Source organism: Amblyomma americanum, chromosome 4 (genome assembly GCF_052857255.1).
Source record: "Amblyomma americanum isolate KBUSLIRL-KWMA chromosome 4, ASM5285725v1, whole genome shotgun sequence".
NCBI lineage: Eukaryota > Metazoa > Arthropoda > Arachnida > Ixodida > Ixodidae > Amblyomma > Amblyomma americanum.
This window is the reverse complement of record NC_135500.1, coordinates 169,750,763-169,767,516: the sequence shown is the minus strand read 5'-3', so window position 1 is coordinate 169,767,516 and position 16,754 is coordinate 169,750,763. Positions and strand designations below refer to the sequence as shown.

General features: G+C 47.5%; 1 protein-coding gene across 1 annotated transcript; it reads right to left on the bottom strand.

The window, feature by feature from the left end:
* Positions 1 to 5,828: 5,828 nt before the first annotated feature.
* Positions 5,829 to 14,454, bottom strand: LOC144129909 (uncharacterized). The gene is made up of 2 exons (XM_077663968.1): positions 13,970 to 14,454; positions 5,829 to 5,955 (listed from the first exon to the last, which is right to left on the bottom strand). The coding sequence occupies exons 1-2, from the start codon at positions 14,452 to 14,454 to the stop codon at positions 5,829 to 5,831; spliced, it is 612 nt and encodes a 203-aa protein (XP_077520094.1).
* Positions 14,455 to 16,754: the final 2,300 nt, after the last annotated feature.

Sequence of the window (16,754 nt, the reverse complement as noted above, 5' to 3'; positions counted from 1 at the left end):
ATCAGCAAATCCACGTGGCAACTGTAGCAGTTAAGGCTTTTTTTGCGATTCTTGCGCAGATAATTCAGTGTTCTTAGCTTAGTAGTATGTTTTTGCTGAAAATACAAATTAAAATGGGATACGGAACACTGAATTGAGGTAAAAAATCTTTCTTGTGTGGCGTAAATATTGGTAGTGATACTCAAGTGGTCTCAGATTTTCAGTTTGGCAGACAAAAGTATAAAAATGAGCGACACGCAAGAACATACGTACCACAGAAGCCGACAGCCAGTGAAACGAAGGAAAGTAAATACGATTGATTTTATTTTATAATGGTCTTGATCGACATGAAGTTAATAGTATTTTACCCGGAATACTTTTTATTAGAAGGTAGAAGAAAAAAAGGCAGCCAATTTAGCTTGGTTAGGCGATAAGTGAATTAGATGCACTAGCATTTCGGTTGCGGTTCGAGGCTCGGTTTCCAAGGTAAAGCATGCTCGAGATGAAGATTTGCGAATTCGGATTAAGTTCCGCCTTTAGGGTATGACATGATAGCGGAAATGGCTAATGCCCATGTATGTCGAACTTTTCATTCTCTGCTTTATATTCATAGATCCCTGGGAAGTCATCATACCACTCCTGGTGCAACGGTTCAGCGGTGAAGCCATACGCCGCTGCCCTGCAATGGCAGCACCTGTCATTGCAGGTGCTGGAATGTTTAGTGCTAGCGCAATAAAAATTTGATCAATGCTTAGCCGTTGCATTTAAGCAGCAATGCTTAAGCGCCATCAGCGGCTCCTCCGGACGCTAAACCACGCCGTGTAAAACCATGGATGCTCGCTGGAAGCACACTTTTAGTCGGCGCTCGTGTGTCTCTCACAGCGCTGTTGAGGTGTCATTCGGCGGTCAGCTAGTTATTCGTATTTACTCAGATACATTGCAGGGCTACGCCAGGATTAAAAGGGCTCTGAAACACCTTCCGAGGATAGCACGTCCACTCGCTACATCACTGCATTTCCTTGTCCTTAACAACTCATCATATAATGCACTTCTACGCGCAGCAGGGAACTAACAATCACGCGTGAAACTTGGCGAGGCTTTTCAGGCGACATTTCATGCTCGCATCCTCTGTGCTCCAACCGCTCGTGCGTGTATTAGTTAAGCGATGGTCATTAGTTAGATTTTTTCAGACGTCGGGCAGCTACCACCGCCGCGGCCAGTCAGCGTCGTAGCTCCGGCGGGTGAGGAGGCTCCGCTCCCGGAGGTGAGCCCGGCGGTGGTGCGCCGACCATTCAGCGTGGAAAAAGTAACGAAGGAGGGAAAGGTGCGAAGACGATGAAATTCAAAATTTGTAGCAGATAATTCAGCTTCATAGCAAATGTCACTATTTTAGAAACAAGAGCGCGCAACCTTTTTTGATAAGTGTGCACTAGCGGATTAAAGTGGTAGTGCGCATCTTTCTTTCTCTCGTAATGGTTGCTCGCATTTTTTTGTGGTAACGGCTATATCAAATGCGTCATTTCTAATTCCGAGCTGGTACTTGGATATCTACAGCGCCAGTCTTCGACTGCGCCAGCTACGCGTGAGCTACCGTTACATAAAAAAACCGCAGCATGCGCTATTAAAGCTATTTCAAAATTGTCCTATCTTTCTTAAGACACCAGCCTTTTCTCTTTGTTTCAGTTTCATGCGCATACAAAAAAAGTATTTTATATAGCAGACATTGATTGCCCTGTCGTGCGTCGTGTTGATTATTCAGCAAAACTTATATTCTTAGCATGGCTCCTAGAACCTTCTAGCATGTCCTTGACCCACGAAATATGCTAGCAACCATCGTTTCAGAATGGTTGTAGCATCTTCCGATAGCAGCTTTTCAATTGCTCGTTCATAAACTCATGTTGAGGGGTACTGATTTTGTCATGATCCATCAGCGGAGGTCATATTATTGCAGGAAAAATTTTTCGCTATTTTTGTGCATTTGAAGCTTTTCGTAATTTCAACTTTCTTTTGCATGGAATATATTAGCTCGGAAAATCTTTAAGCAGAAAGAAGAATAATTAAATGAGCAGAGTATGAAACACTCAACCACAAGCACGTAATGCATGTAGTAGTTAAAAGGCTGTTAAGAGGTCCGGAGTAAAGCACGAATCTGAAAGGGGACGTCCTTCTTGAAATCCACAATCAAATAAGTTGTTATCAAATATCCAAACGGTGCGATGAGACTCCGCAGCACCTAGTTTCATTACGCTTTTGTTTAGAGTCACTTAAAAATATACATGCGGTCGACTCAATGTTTTGTGAATACAGTTATGCAGTGATATTTGGCGACAACCGGCTGTTATTCATTTGTATTTGAATGAAGAAAAGAGGAATTTTGTGGTCTAGGGGACAATTAGCTTGATGGCGCTTACTGGAATAAAAAAGTTACGAGGGGGTGTTTTCTTCGTAGAATTGATGTTCTGAGGTTCAAATTTACGTTTTCATTCTATCTGAGAGTTAATATACGTACTACGTACTACGAAATACGTACTATTGAACTTCTATTGAGATTCTTCTTATTGCTATGCATAAAATACGTGGCAAAAACCTAGGTTATTCTATCGTTCTGTTTTTCTTTTTGCTCGGTCATGAGATGTGGCTTAAACTTTTTACGGCATTGACTGAAGTAGCATACTGACTGTTATATACGACGATGAATGCTCATGCAGTAGGAAGGGTTGAATAGCTTGCAACATTTTTTGCTGGCTTCATTCCTCTAATAAATTATAAATCACCTTAGAGGCACTGACTGAATACTGGAAATGCAGTGCTTTTCAAGAAAAACTCGTGATTCCGATGTTAAGTCTTGCAGTTGATTACCGTTAATCCGTGAATAATCGTGTGTAATCATGATTCTTTGCCTTTGCAACGCTTGCATTTGCATGTGATTTGAAGCCAATGGCGAAAAGCATTTTTCACACGCGGCTTGACTTATTATGCGTCTTATCGAACTGCCTCCCTCCGAGGCCGTGGTTAGGGTGGACCCTATTGGCATGCATGATTTTCTCTCCAACTTGTATTTCCGGCTCCAGGAGTCATCTGAGCAGATTGAGACGTACATGTAGCGATATGCCTTTATCTACCAACGGTCGGAAACGGTCGGAACTGGTAAGTACTATAACAGGTAGTGAAGCCAAGAACGGAAACATGACAAATGCAAACGCTCTCAAAAATATACTTCGTGTATTTTTCTTAAGTTTTGCGGCATCGCCGGTTAAATGCATGTTATAAGCTCGGTTAGAAACGTCCAGGGCCTAGCCTACCTGTTTCACATGACCACACAAGTCGTTTTCTCGATAGCTCTCACTTCCCTTGACGTCCTGAGAACCGTGCAAAATATTGGTTCATCTATTGGTCAACAGTAATGACGCATAGATAAGCACGGCGTGTTTTAGATCACTGCATAATACCAAGTTCATCAGTTTAACAAGTAAAAATGCTCCCGTAAAGTTTGCTGGAAAATGAGCGTACAGTGCTTCATATTTTGATTTTATCCAAAAACACAATAAGACTGCTTCAAGCCTAAAGGGTAGCGATGAAAGATCGGTTCACATTTCGAGTGACAAGAATGTTTGCGAAAAATAGAGAAAACAATATTTGATAGGAAGGAGACGAGGTGACGGCGCCGCAGCAAGACTTTGACTATTCTTTCTCGCTTCCTTTACGCTTGGCTTCCACAGTGTAAAAGAAAGGGCAAGAGTATGAAGAAAAAGAAGACTATCCAATCACGTTCCTGCCCTCGTTGTATAATCATCAGTATTCCCCTCCGACTCCGTTTCAGCATGTCGGTAATAACTTGCTCTTCATTTTCTCACAGTGAGAAATCATGGCTTAATTGATTGCCTGTTCGTGCTTAAGCACCTAGAAGGTTTATAAAATATTGACGACGATTTATATTTTTTCCCTGATAAGCCTCAATCTTGTATCGGTACGAAAGAGCCCTGTGATATACTTTAGTAGTACCTGATCATGAACAGAAAAGGATAGCGTACTTATTATTTCAGTTATTGCGTCAAATAAACAGCGCATTGAGGTGATGAGTAGCACGTGTAGTTGATAATTACGGACCGAAAAAAGCCGCAAAACAGTTGCCTACTAATTGCATTACCGTTCTTTGGAATTTATGTTGTGTTAATGTTAAAGCATTTTCGCGCACTATGAGCAGTCTCCAAGCGTCACCTAGTATAAATGTTGTTGGGGATAGGGGATTTCTGACAGTGCGCGTGCGTGTATTTACGCGCGATATCGGGCTTTTTAACGCGAAAGCCTTTCTTGGCTAATGAGTGGTGCCCGCCGCGGTGGCTCAGTGGTTAGGGCGCTCGACAACAAATCCGGAGTTCCCGGGTTCGAACCCGACCGCGGCGGCTGCGTTTTTATGGAGGAAAAACGATAAGGCGCCCGTGTGCTGTGCGATGGCAGTGCACGTTAAAGATCCCCAGGTGGTCGAAATTATTCCGGAGCCCTCCACTACGGCACCCCTTTATTTATTTCTTCTTTCACTCCCTCCCTTATCCCTTCCCTTACGGCGCGGTTCAGGTGTCCAACGATATATGAGACAGGTACTGCGCCATTTCCTTTCCCCCCAAAATCCAATTATATATAATGAGTGGAGTCGACGGAAGTTGCAGACAGGCTGTCCCCAAAGTGTCCGCAAGAACTGTAATTCATAAGCTGTATGGTAATTAAAATAAGAATGTAAAAACTGATTACACAACAGTTCATAAGCAACATAAGTGCAATCAGTCAGTCAGTCAGCCAATAAATCAATCAATCAATCAATCAATCAATCAATCAATCAATCAATCAATCAATCAATCAATCAATCAATCAATCAATCAATGTTTTCGGTGCCCACGAACAACCCAAACGTCTTGGTGCTGATACACCATACACACGCACAAAATGCAAATTCATTTCCCCGCAAAGGAAGACAATCAAGTGAGGTAATGCAGCAGTCAAGGCGATAGAAAAAAAAGACATCAACCAGGCGTGACAGCGAGCGTAAAGCATAAAAAGCGAAACAAAGAAAACAGCGAGAACAGCGGGAAATGGAAACAGCTAGAACAGGCAACAGTCATATAAATAACTAACAGAAACAATAAACAAAGGGAATAAACACAAAGAACGACCTGTTACAGTAAAGTACAGCAATATACAATAAAAAATAAACCAATCCTGATATGAACGAATATGAAATATCTAAAATGCAAGCTACAAATACAATCATGCCCAATAAGAAATGTAATTAGTGAACGCGTTGCACACAATTAAATATGAGTACACAGTTTTAAAGCAGTAATATTAATGAAAACAAGTAGAAGTGATGAAACAATTAAGGAGAAAAAACTAATATAATACAGGTGGAAATGCACAAGTGAAGTAAAGACAAAATCATTGAAAGGGGAAGTTAAATATGAAATAAAGAGTAGACATAGTAAACATAGTTATAGATAGTGATAATGACAGTTGCCGATAGTGATAGTGCTAGAGATAGCGATAGTGGTAATGATAGCTACTGACAGTGATAGAGATAGTGATATTGATGATAGTGTTTATAGCTATATTGGTAGTTGGTGATAGCGATGATGATGCTGTTAGTGATCGTGATAGAAATAGTGATAGTAATAGTGATGATGATAGTGGTGTTGTTAGTGGCGATGATCGTGATGATCATGACGATAATGACAGCAAAAAAGGTCGCGGTTTCGAATCCACAAAGGTTGTGGGTTCGACTTGAGTTCCGCAAAGATCTTGGGTTTAAGTCCCCTGGAGGTCGTGGGTTCGAGTCCCGCAAAGGTCACGGGTTCGAATCACTTGAAGATCATGGGTTCGAGTTCCGTGAAGGTCGTGAGCTTTAGTTCCGTGAAGGTCATGGGTTCGAGTCCCGCAGAGGTCGTTCGGAAGTCACGAGAGTCATGAACGTCGACATAGTCACGCCTACAAAAGGCAGCATAGTGCCACCTGCAGATCAGTTCACTCCCAGGCGCCGAGGACGGCTTTTGCATTTCCACTCTTAAGCAGAAATAAGTTCAATCCTTTAATTTTTTTAACGCAATAATTCGGTGAAAGTGTCGCTATCCTTTTGGCCTTACAGAAGGGCTCAAATATTGTGCCTGTTTCTCATTACGATCTTTTAGGCAGTCTTTGTCCGGAATACAACGCCTAATAGCTTTACCATTGAGTGTTTGCGAGAGAACCTTTTTACACCTTTTTGCGGAACGAAGCTTGCGTTTCGGATCATCGTGTCTGGAGTGGAAAAGAAGTTGCTGATCGGGAGACATTAAGGAATAAGTCAGTGGCTGCCTATTGCGCGGGTGGTGTTACGTCTCGCCTACAACGCGCGGTATAGCCGGCGCGGATGCAACGGACGCCGCGGCTTCGTTCATCGCGGCCGCAACGCCTCCCGCCAAGCGCGTCCAGGCAGGTTTCAGTGCCACGTGTCGTCGTGCGTGCGTGTGTGTGTGTGTGCATGCTGGTGCCCACGCTTGTCAAAGCGCGGCAGCCGGGGAGAGGAGCTCCCCAACTGGGAGGCGAGGAGGTCTGACCGGCGCCGGCCTGGCGGACGCGCCCGTCACGTCTGGACATGTTGAAGCAACGCCGTATCGGGCGCCTCTTCCCAAGCCGTTCCCTCTTGCCCTCGACTCCGAGGGTATAAAAGAAGACAGCTGCGCCGGACGCAAGAGAGGGACTCCGATTTCTTCCTTCGAGTAACGTGGTCGCCCTGACCGGCTGCTCTTTTGCGATGCCAGAATAAACAAGTTGTTCTGTTGCCAGTCGACTCATCCTTTGCCGGGACCTTCGGATGTTTCCAGCTTTGCCCCAGGCCGCCAGGCCAACGCTACCCTTGGGGCTTGCAACCCATTTGCAACAACTGGTTGCCAGCGGTGAGATCGCGACAACGGAGGCCAGCAGCGAAGATATGCGGTCAACTGTATGCTGAGCAGCTCAACGACCATCCGGGAGCAGTGCAACGAGCCCTGTGTGATGACTGGTTGCCTGCAGCGGAACGACTGCGCTGAATTCTTGGCTGCGAGGTTTGGTGAGTGCGGGACTTTCTTCTTCTGAGTTTCGCCAGGCTTTTGTTAGTGTCAGAAACAGAGCTGGTAATTGTGTTGTCGTTGTTGCCGGGTTAGTTTGCGGCAAGACAATAGTAGGCAGTAGAGAAAGCAGCATTCGGAGCAGCCATGGATTTGAAGTCGTTGCGCAAACCGAAATTGCTGGAGCTTGCAAGAGAGTTGGGTCTGGATGTCTCAGACAAACTCAGAAAACCAGAACTGCTAAGGGCTATTCTTGAGTTGGAGGCTGAGGATGACGAGCTGTCGGAATGCCTTGAGACGATTGAGGAGAGGGAACAAAAAGAGGAGCGCGAACGTAAAGAGCAAAAAGACGAGCGCGAACGTAAAGAACAAAAAGATAAAGACGAGCGCGACCGTCAACACGGTTTGGAAATGAAGCGTCTCGAGGTAGAGATGGAACGCGCTCGTAATGGAAGTCAGGCACACGGTGCAGGAGAGCGGGTATCGTTCAAAATGACTGACCTGATGCGGCCGTTTAAGCTTGGAGAGGACATTGGTTTGTTCCTGGTTAACTTTGAGCGAACGTGCGAGAAGCAGGGGTTCTCTCGGGAAACGTGGCCACAGCGCTTGCTCACTTTGTTACCCGGCGAGGCGGCCGACGTAGTCGCTCGCTTGAAGAGAGAGGAGGCAGAGGATTTCGACCAAGTGAAATCGAGTCTGCTAAAAAAGTACAGGCTGTCAGCGGAGGCGTTCCGTCGGAAGTTTCGGGAAAATGAAAAAGGCAGAAATGAGTCATATACAGAGTTTGCCTACAGGCTTATGTCAAACATGCAGGAGTGGCTCAAAGAAGAGAAAGCGTTTGGTGACCACGAGAAAATTCTGCAGTGTTTCGGGCTGGAACAGTTTTATAGTCGGTTACCTGAGAACGTGCGGTACTGGGTCTTGGATAGGCCAGACGTTGGTACTGTGGCTAAAGCCGCCGAGCTAGCCGAGGAGTTTGTGACGCGTCGGGCTCGCGGAGCTAAGGACGGTCAAACGGGTGAATTTCGCTCCAAGTCTGAGAGGCCGAAGTTCACACCCATGAGAGCAAGGGGGGACACGCGTAGTGCGGATGCGAGTGAAAGCAGTCCGACCGAACGTAAGGAGACGGCGGCGGCCGAAGCCGAACGCAGAAAGCGGTTCGAGGCGAGGCAAGCGCGCGTGTGTTATACGTGCCAGAAGCCGGGTCACTTTTCGGCGCAGTGTCCAGAAACAAAAACAAAAGTCGTGTTTTTGTCATTATGCAGCACTGACGAGAACATGAAGCTTCTCGAGCCTTACATGCGAGACTTCCTCGTGAACGGGAAAGAGTGCCGAGTGCTTCGTGATTCCGCAGCTACAATGGATGTAGTTCACCCCTCTTACGTAGAACCCGATATGTTCACGGGCGAGTGCGCATGGATCAAGCAAGCCGTGGAAGCTCACAGCGTGTGTCTGCCCGTAGCAAAAGTGGTTATTGAAGGACCTTTCGGAGCAATTGAGACGGAGGCCGCAGTGTCATCTATGCTGCCCCCCCAGTACCCGTACCTATTTTCGAACAGGTCCGATCACCTCCTGCGCGAGAAGGGGCTTTTGTTTGGTGAGGCTAGCGTTCAGGCCTTAACCAGATCGAGAGTTCGGGAGCTCGCTGCAAAGGCGGTAGTTGCGGGGCCGACGTTGTCGAGCAATGAGAAAGGGTCGGAGGCGCAGCAAGCTGATATTCAGAGCACGTCCGAACTGAATAAAATTGAGCCTGTAGCGCTTAAGGCACCAGGTACTGGAGAGGAAATGCCCGACACGGGAAAATTAGAAGAGCTATCTGCAGATTTGCTCATCGCGCCTACGTCCGATGGACTTAATAGGTTGCTAAAAGTCAGCCGGTCGGCTTTGATAGCCGAGCAAAAAAAGGATGGCAGCCTAGAAAACATGCGCTGCAATGTCAAGGAAGGTATCGCCAAGAAAAATGTTCGTTTTGTGGAAAGAGGTGGGGTCTTGTACCGGAAGTATCTAGACCGCAGGGGAGTCGAATTCGATCAGCTGATCGTGCCTCAGTGCTACCGTCAGGATCTGTTGCGCTTGTCGCATGGCGGTTCGTGGTCCGGACACCTAGGAGTTAAGAAGACTAAGGACCGTCTCTTGCAAGAGTACTATTGGCCAGGGTGTTTTCGTGACGTAGAAACCTTTGTGAGGACATGTGACACCTGTCAGCGGGTTGGCAAACCAGGGGACAAATCGAGGGCGCCGTTGAAGTTGGTGCCTATCATTACGGAGCCTTTTAGACGGCTCGTTATTGATACAGTGGGACCTCTGCCGGTAACAGCCACGGGGTACAGACACATTTTGACTGTGATCTGCCCAGCGACAAAGTTCCCTGAAGCAGTGCCGCTTAAAGAACTCAGCTCAGTTGAGATAGTCAATGCACTACTGTCCATATTTGCGCGAGTTGGTTTTCCTGCGGAAATCCTGTCAGATCAGGGCACAGTGTTTACTAGCGCTTTGACGACAGCCTTTCTCGAAAGGTGTGGGGTAAAGCTGTTACACAGCTCAGTGTACCACCCACAGTCGAATTCCGTTGAGAAGCTCCACTCCGTCATGAAGCGCGCGTTGAGAGCATTGTGTTTTGAGCAACAAAGTGATTGGGAGCTGTGTCTGCCTGGGGTGATGTTTGCATTAAGGACCGCGCCGCATGCGGCTACGGGGTTTTCGCCAGCTGAGCTGGTGTACGGTCGCTCGCTGCGGTCTCCGCTTCGCATGCTTCGAGACTCGTGGGAAGGCAGGGGCGACGACCCAGTCGTGGTCGAGTACGTTCTTAGTCTCCTCGAACGCTTAAGAAGGGCACAGGAGTTGTCAGGTGAAGCAATGGCAAAGGCCCAGCAGAGGGCCAAGGTTTATTATGATCGGACAGCCAGGGCCCGTCGTTTTGAGGTGGGCGATGAGGTAATGGTATTGCGCACATCGCTAAAAAACAAACTCGACGTGCAGTGGGAGGGCCCAGCACGGATTGTTCAAAAACTGTCGGATGTTAACTACGTGGTGAGTCTGCCAGGAAAGCGGAAAGCACAGCAAGTTTACCACTGTAATCTGCTCAAGCCCTATAGACAACGGGAAGCAGTGGTGTGTATGATGGTAAACGTTCCCGAAGAGCTTCCGGTCGAGCTTCCGGGACTAGGCTCAGTGACGAACAGGGAAGACACTGATCAGGTCATTAGTGACTTAATCATTAAAGCACCGCTGTCAGCTGAGCGGAAAACCGAACTACACCAACTCGTACAAGAGTTTCAAGGTCAGTTCTCTGAGAGGCCTGGTAGGACTTCTGTCCTTACGCATGATATAGAACTTACCTCCCCAGAGCCAGTACGATCCAAGGCGTACCGGGTGTCACCCCGCCAGCGCGATATTATGGAGGCGGAGGTAAAGAAAATGCTACAGCTCGGTGTTATTGAGGCGGGTGAGAGTGATTATACCTCCCCTTTGATTTTAGTTGAGGTACCGGGCAAGGAACCTCGTCCTTGCGTCGACTACCGCAGGCTTAATTCCATTACTAAGGATCAAATTTATCCGATCCCTAACATCGAGGAGCGCCTTGAGAAAGTTAGTAGCGCTCAGTTTATTTCCACCCTAGATCTTGTCAGGGGTTATTGGCAGGTTCCACTTACAGAAGAGGCTAGTAGGTATGCGGCGTTCATTTCACCAATGGGAACATTCCGTCCTAAAGTTTTGAGTTTTGGTTTGAAGAACGCGCCATACTGCTTTTCAAGCCTCATGGACAAAGTGTTACGGGGACAGGAAGAATTTGCTTTACCGTATTTAGACGACGTAGCGATATTCTCCGCATCCTGGTCTGAGCATATGGCACACTTGCGGGCAGTGCTAACCCGCCTGCGCGAAGCGGGCTTGACAGTCAAGGCTCCCAAGTGCCAATTAGCACAGGCCGAGGTTGTCTACCTCGGTCACGTGATTGGACAGGGTCGTCGCCGCCCCTCTGAAATAAAAGTGGCCGCTGTGCGAGACTTCCCGCAACCGCGCACGAAGACCGATATTCGGTCGTTCTTAGGTTTCGCCGGCTACTATCAGAGGTACATCCCCAGGTACTCCGATATCGCGGCTCCCCTGACGGATGCTCTAAGAAAAACAGAGCCCCAAACAGTCGTCTGGAGCGAGACAAAGGAAAGAGCTTTTAGCGCCTTAAAGAGCGCCCTAACAAGCCAGCCTGTGCTACGATCGCCAGACTACACAAAAGGGTTCGTTGTTCAGTGCGATGCTAGTGAGCGAGGCATGGGCGTTGTACTGTGCCAAAGGGACAATGGAGAAGTGGAACACCCCGTCCTGTATGCTAGTCGTAAGCTGACCTGTCGTGAGCAGGCGTACAGCGCCACCGAGAAAGAGTGTGCGTGTCTCGTGTGGGCCGTTCAGAAATTGTCATGCTACCTAGCCGGCTCGAGGTTTATCATTGAGACGGATCACTGCCCTCTCCAATGGCTGCAGACCATCTCTCCCAAAAATGGCCGCCTCCTGCGCTGGAGCCTCGCTTTGCAACAATATTCCTTTGAGGTGCGTTACAAAAAGGGGAGTCTCAACGGTAACGCCGATGGCTTAAGTCGAAGCCCCTAACGTAGGAATCCGCCTCAAAGTTGTTGGTTACTGATGTTTTCTTCCTGAGGCAGGATTTTTAACATATTGCTTTTGTTTAGTGTTTCAAAGTGATTATGTGCTTTCTAGTGCAATTTTCCAATTTGTGGACGCGTTCTGAGTGCTGTTTGACTACTGTAAGGAACTAGGCAGTAGTATAAAAGGGGAAAGAGCCTGGCAGAGCTTAGTGAGGGTTGTCTCGTGCTTGCTGACTGAGCGGTTGCGTTTCGGCGTAGTTCTAACGCTTGCTGGGAACGAGCACAAAAATGGCAACTCTCCCGAAGTGACTTTGCAGTGTCCTATGTGATCCTGAACCCGAGAACGAGGCCTTCTCTGTGCGCTGCGCTCAAGCAACGTCGAGGGACGACCGGTTTCGATTATGAGCATCATCGAGCGACATCCCTCTGGACAGCGGATGCAGTCCCCTGACCATCGGGATCTCCTTCTCCCGGCGGGGCGGTCTGTTACGTCTCGCCTACAACGCGCGGTATAGCCGGCGCGGATGCAACGGACGCCGCGGCTTCGTTCATCGCGGCCGCAACGCCTCCCGCCAAGCGCGTCCAGGCAGGTTTCAGTGCCACGTGTCGTCGTGCGTGCGTGTGTGTGTGTGTGCATGCTGGTGCCCACGCTTGTCAAAGCGCGGCAGCCGGGGAGAGGAGCTCCCCAACTGGGAGGCGAGGAGGTCTGACCGGCGCCGGCCTGGCGGACGCGCCCGTCACGTCTGGACATGTTGAAGCAACGCCGTATCGGGCGCCTCTTCCCAAGCCGTTCCCTCTTGCCCTCGACTCCGAGGGTATAAAAGAAGACAGCTGCGCCGGACGCAAGAGAGGGACTCCGATTTCTTCCTTCGAGTAACGTGGTCGCCCTGACCGGCTGCTCTTTTGCGATGCCAGAATAAACAAGTTGTTCTGTTGCCAGTCGACTCATCCTTTGCCGGGACCTTCGGATGTTTCCAGCTTTGCCCCAGGCCGCCAGGCCAACGCTACCCTTGGGGCTTGCAACCCATTTGCAACAGTGGACTAGCCTCACATCCCAGAATGTAAACGTCCCATTTGCGCTACTCACGTCTGTTGCTCTTAAACAGTTGCAGTTTTTGTAAGCTATTTGCCTAAAAAATAGTGGGTGGGCAACACTGTCACTAAAAACATGTTTGTTATCACTTCCGCGAAAGATTTGGTTCCTTTTCAAAAACACCAGAATTCGTATGTATGCATGTTCGGGTATTCAAAAAAATTTAAAATTTGCCAGTGCCCCGAATCGTCTGATATATCGGCGCGGGGTATTGTCAAGTCAGACGCATTGTCATCGAAGAGTGATGATTGATTAGATTTTCTTGATTAAACTCAATTTCGCACCTTCGTCAACATCATGATCCGGATTATGTCCCCTGCAGGCCAGCAGCTTTTCATAGCACTTTCATTTGCGCCAGCTTCACTCACCCTATCCTCTCGAATTTCCTTTTCTCATCATTGAACCTGGCAATGGCCGCTCACAGTTACGTTTTTATTCCCTTGAAATCCACGTTCTTGCTGTACAAGGACATTGGATTTGTGTTCAGCGTGAAAAAAAAACATCGTCCGAGTTTTACCATCCTGCCTTCCGAAAGGCAGATACGACTTACTTGCAATGCCCGCACAGTGATTTCGTTTCTAGTACACAGCAGCAAGCTCTTCAGATCTCATTCTCATTTGTCATCATCTCTGGAAAACAGGTGCAAAATCTGAAGCTTGCAATCTGCCTTCTGAAATTTTTTTGCGACGTTTTTGCCGAGGTTCTTTTATAAATTGACGACGAGTAGACATGGTTGTCTCGTTTATGGAGGTTAAAATGGACATCTATATTTCCAAAACACGTGAATCCGGTGTTTCAACTTGTGACGATTCCCCAAGGCAGCGGACGCGACGCACACCGCAGGCGCCTTCTCAGCGGCACCCTGCTGCACGGGGGGATAGAAAGAAGATAGCAAATTCTCCCCCGCTTTTCATCTTCCATGTCTGGTAGACATATGACTGGATTTCAGGAAGATTTCCACGGTCCGCAAGGCAGTGAACTGGCTGCTTTTTTTTGCATTTGCGTATTGTGCTTCCTTGAGACCTTCTTTCGCTTCGTGTCGGTAGCCTTTGAGCGTCATACCCTGGCCAGATGCCCCGTCTTGCTGCATGCGTTGCACGAGGATATGGCGTGCTGGCATACTGTTGCGTAGTGCGTCTCTCCAAAGCGATAAAAACTTATCGTCTGTTTCATTTGCGCTCGCATTGCACTGAGAACTGGCTTCGCTTCCGTCATACCCTGGGCTTGCATCAACATGCTTGAGTCTTTTTTTCGTCGTCTCTATTGCAACTAGGACCTTGACTGCAGACTCAAACGTGAGGTCCAGCTCTTCAAGCATGCGCCGTTGCATTGGCGCGTCATTAATGCCGCAAACGAGCCTCTCCCGCGGCATGTCAGGAAGAAAGGTGCCGTACTCATAGTTTGCTGATAGCTTTTTCAGTGATTCGATGTAGTCGCTGACAGATTCCTCCGGTTGGCAAGAGCGACTATTGATTCTGAATCTGAAACGGAAGACCGCCACGGAAGGCTTCAGAATGTAGTGGCCCGAGAGCACGGTGAATATCTCGTCGATGGAGACTTGATTTGGGGTTTTAAGCGTCAGCAGGCTCCGTTGTAAGGAGTAGGTGCTGGGCCGGCAGCATGTCACTAACACGGACCATTTCTTCACCTCTGGAGCGCTATTGGCGCCGAAGAACCGCTTGAATCTTTGCAAGTACTTCATTCAGGCTCCTCCTTCCCCGTGGAATGGCTCCAATGCTTCATAGGTCGGCATGGTTGCTGGAAATGCGATGCCGGAAAGCTTTTACCTCATCACCAGAATAGTTACAGCATTGTAAGGGGGCGAGCTTTTAAGCGAATGCCGAAACAGGTCACCAACGTGCCCTGAGGAGGGTGCGGGAAAAGGCGCCCCTTAAATTGACAGCACACGTTGCTGGCGGGAGTCAGGCTGGTTCCTCTCCCTGAAAAGCGGGGGGCGTTTATTATCTTTGCCCTATCCTCCCGTGCAGCTGGTTGCCGCGGAGAAGGTGCCTGCGGTGTCCGTCGCGTCCGCTGCATTGGGGAATGGTCACACAAGTACAGACCTTTGTTTTCGCTCGGCAAACTTGTTTCACGTCATTTTGCTTTCATACTTCATGAAACGCGTTTTAAAGCCGCTAACTTCATCTATTCACCTTAGTTTTTGCAAATAATTTTGGCTCCATAATCGTTAGATGTCCCTTCGTTAATATCTTCATCATTCTTAATTTTGTTGAAGCTGTACTTTTATATATACAGTTGCGAAAACATGACGTACTTGACTGCTTAAAATAATAAAGAGTGAAGTATACGCTTTGTTTAAGGAAACATTTTTATTTTACACGACTTGTCGATCGGAATACCGATCTTTTTTATGAAATCGGTCCAGCGATCGAAACGTAGAGTAAAATAAAAATGTTCCCTTAAAATTGTTTCCTAGACACAGATTTATTTTGAGTCGACGTTTCGGACAGAGGTAGTCCTTTCTCGCTGTCTAAAGGAAGCGTTTCAGAACTTTGCATTTTATCTCTAGCAACCAAATACGTTTATCTTTCTTCTTTCTATATATATATAAGTAAAGAGTTACTCTTTACTTATGTTATAAGCGGTCGAGTAAGTTTTTTATCGAAACACACACACACACACACACACACACACACACACACACACACACACACACACACACACACACACACACACACACACACACACACACACACACACACACACACACACACACACACACACACACACACACACACACACACACACACACACACACACACACACACACACACACACACACACACACACACACACACACACACACACACACACACACACACACACACACACACACACACACACACACACACACACACACACACACACACACACACACACACACACACACACACACACACACACACACACACACACACACACACACACACACACACACACACACACACACACACACACACACACACACACACACACACACACACACACACACACACACACACACACACACACACACACACACACACACACACACATATATATATATATATATATAGAGAGAGAGAGAGAGAGAGAGAGAGAGAAACACGAACGGAAAGGGACGGAGGTTAGCTAGGCAACGCCCGGTATGATACTTTACACGTGGGAAGGGAACGGAATGAGAAATAGAAAGGGGAGATGGAACGGGAGATCCCTTTTCCACGTGTCCCTCGGCCATTACTCTCAGGGTACACAGAGAACACACCGTTACGTTATACACGTTTTGCCTATCTGTATAAAGGCTGGCTCGTAGAGCTGCGAACTCTAAGAAGCTTGCGCTTTTCGATTCTGTGCATGGTCCACGCATAACCTGTCAATTCCCATCGAAAGTTTGTCACCGGGAAGCCTTTCGACTTGCATCGAAAAGGAGATACATTGAATTTTTGTTTCATATTTCTCATCACGTACCTCCATCTACTGAGGAGATCTATTCAGTTATAGTGACCTTTGCCCACTATCTGTAGCCTGCTCTCCCTGTATATATTTTTAGCGCGTCCTGATAACTCCTCTCTGACTCTTTTTTTTTTCTATTCTAACAATCGTAGCTCGCCTGTGCAGAATTCAAACCAAAGAATGCTCCCCAAAACTGTCGCATTAATATCACTTACGCCCAATAAAGACAGGAAAGAGTTAACGAAGCACCAGCACAGCACAATAAATAAGCCACAGGGAAGATTCCGGAGCAAAAAAATAATAAAAGGAAATGCGCAGAAGCTGCTCTGCACAAAATGACATTTGACGACGGCACCACGCCACATTTCGTCACAGGAAATGGATCGGGTACGTCGACTAAGACTTGAGTGCGTTAGTTCTGTCTTTCGTTTTTCCTATATTTGCCTGTATTTTTAACATCGTTTCGCTATGACAGGAGTCTTGCACGAACAATATACTTCGATAGCAGCGGTACGCAGCGGCAATTTCTAAAAACGGACGTCTAGGCGG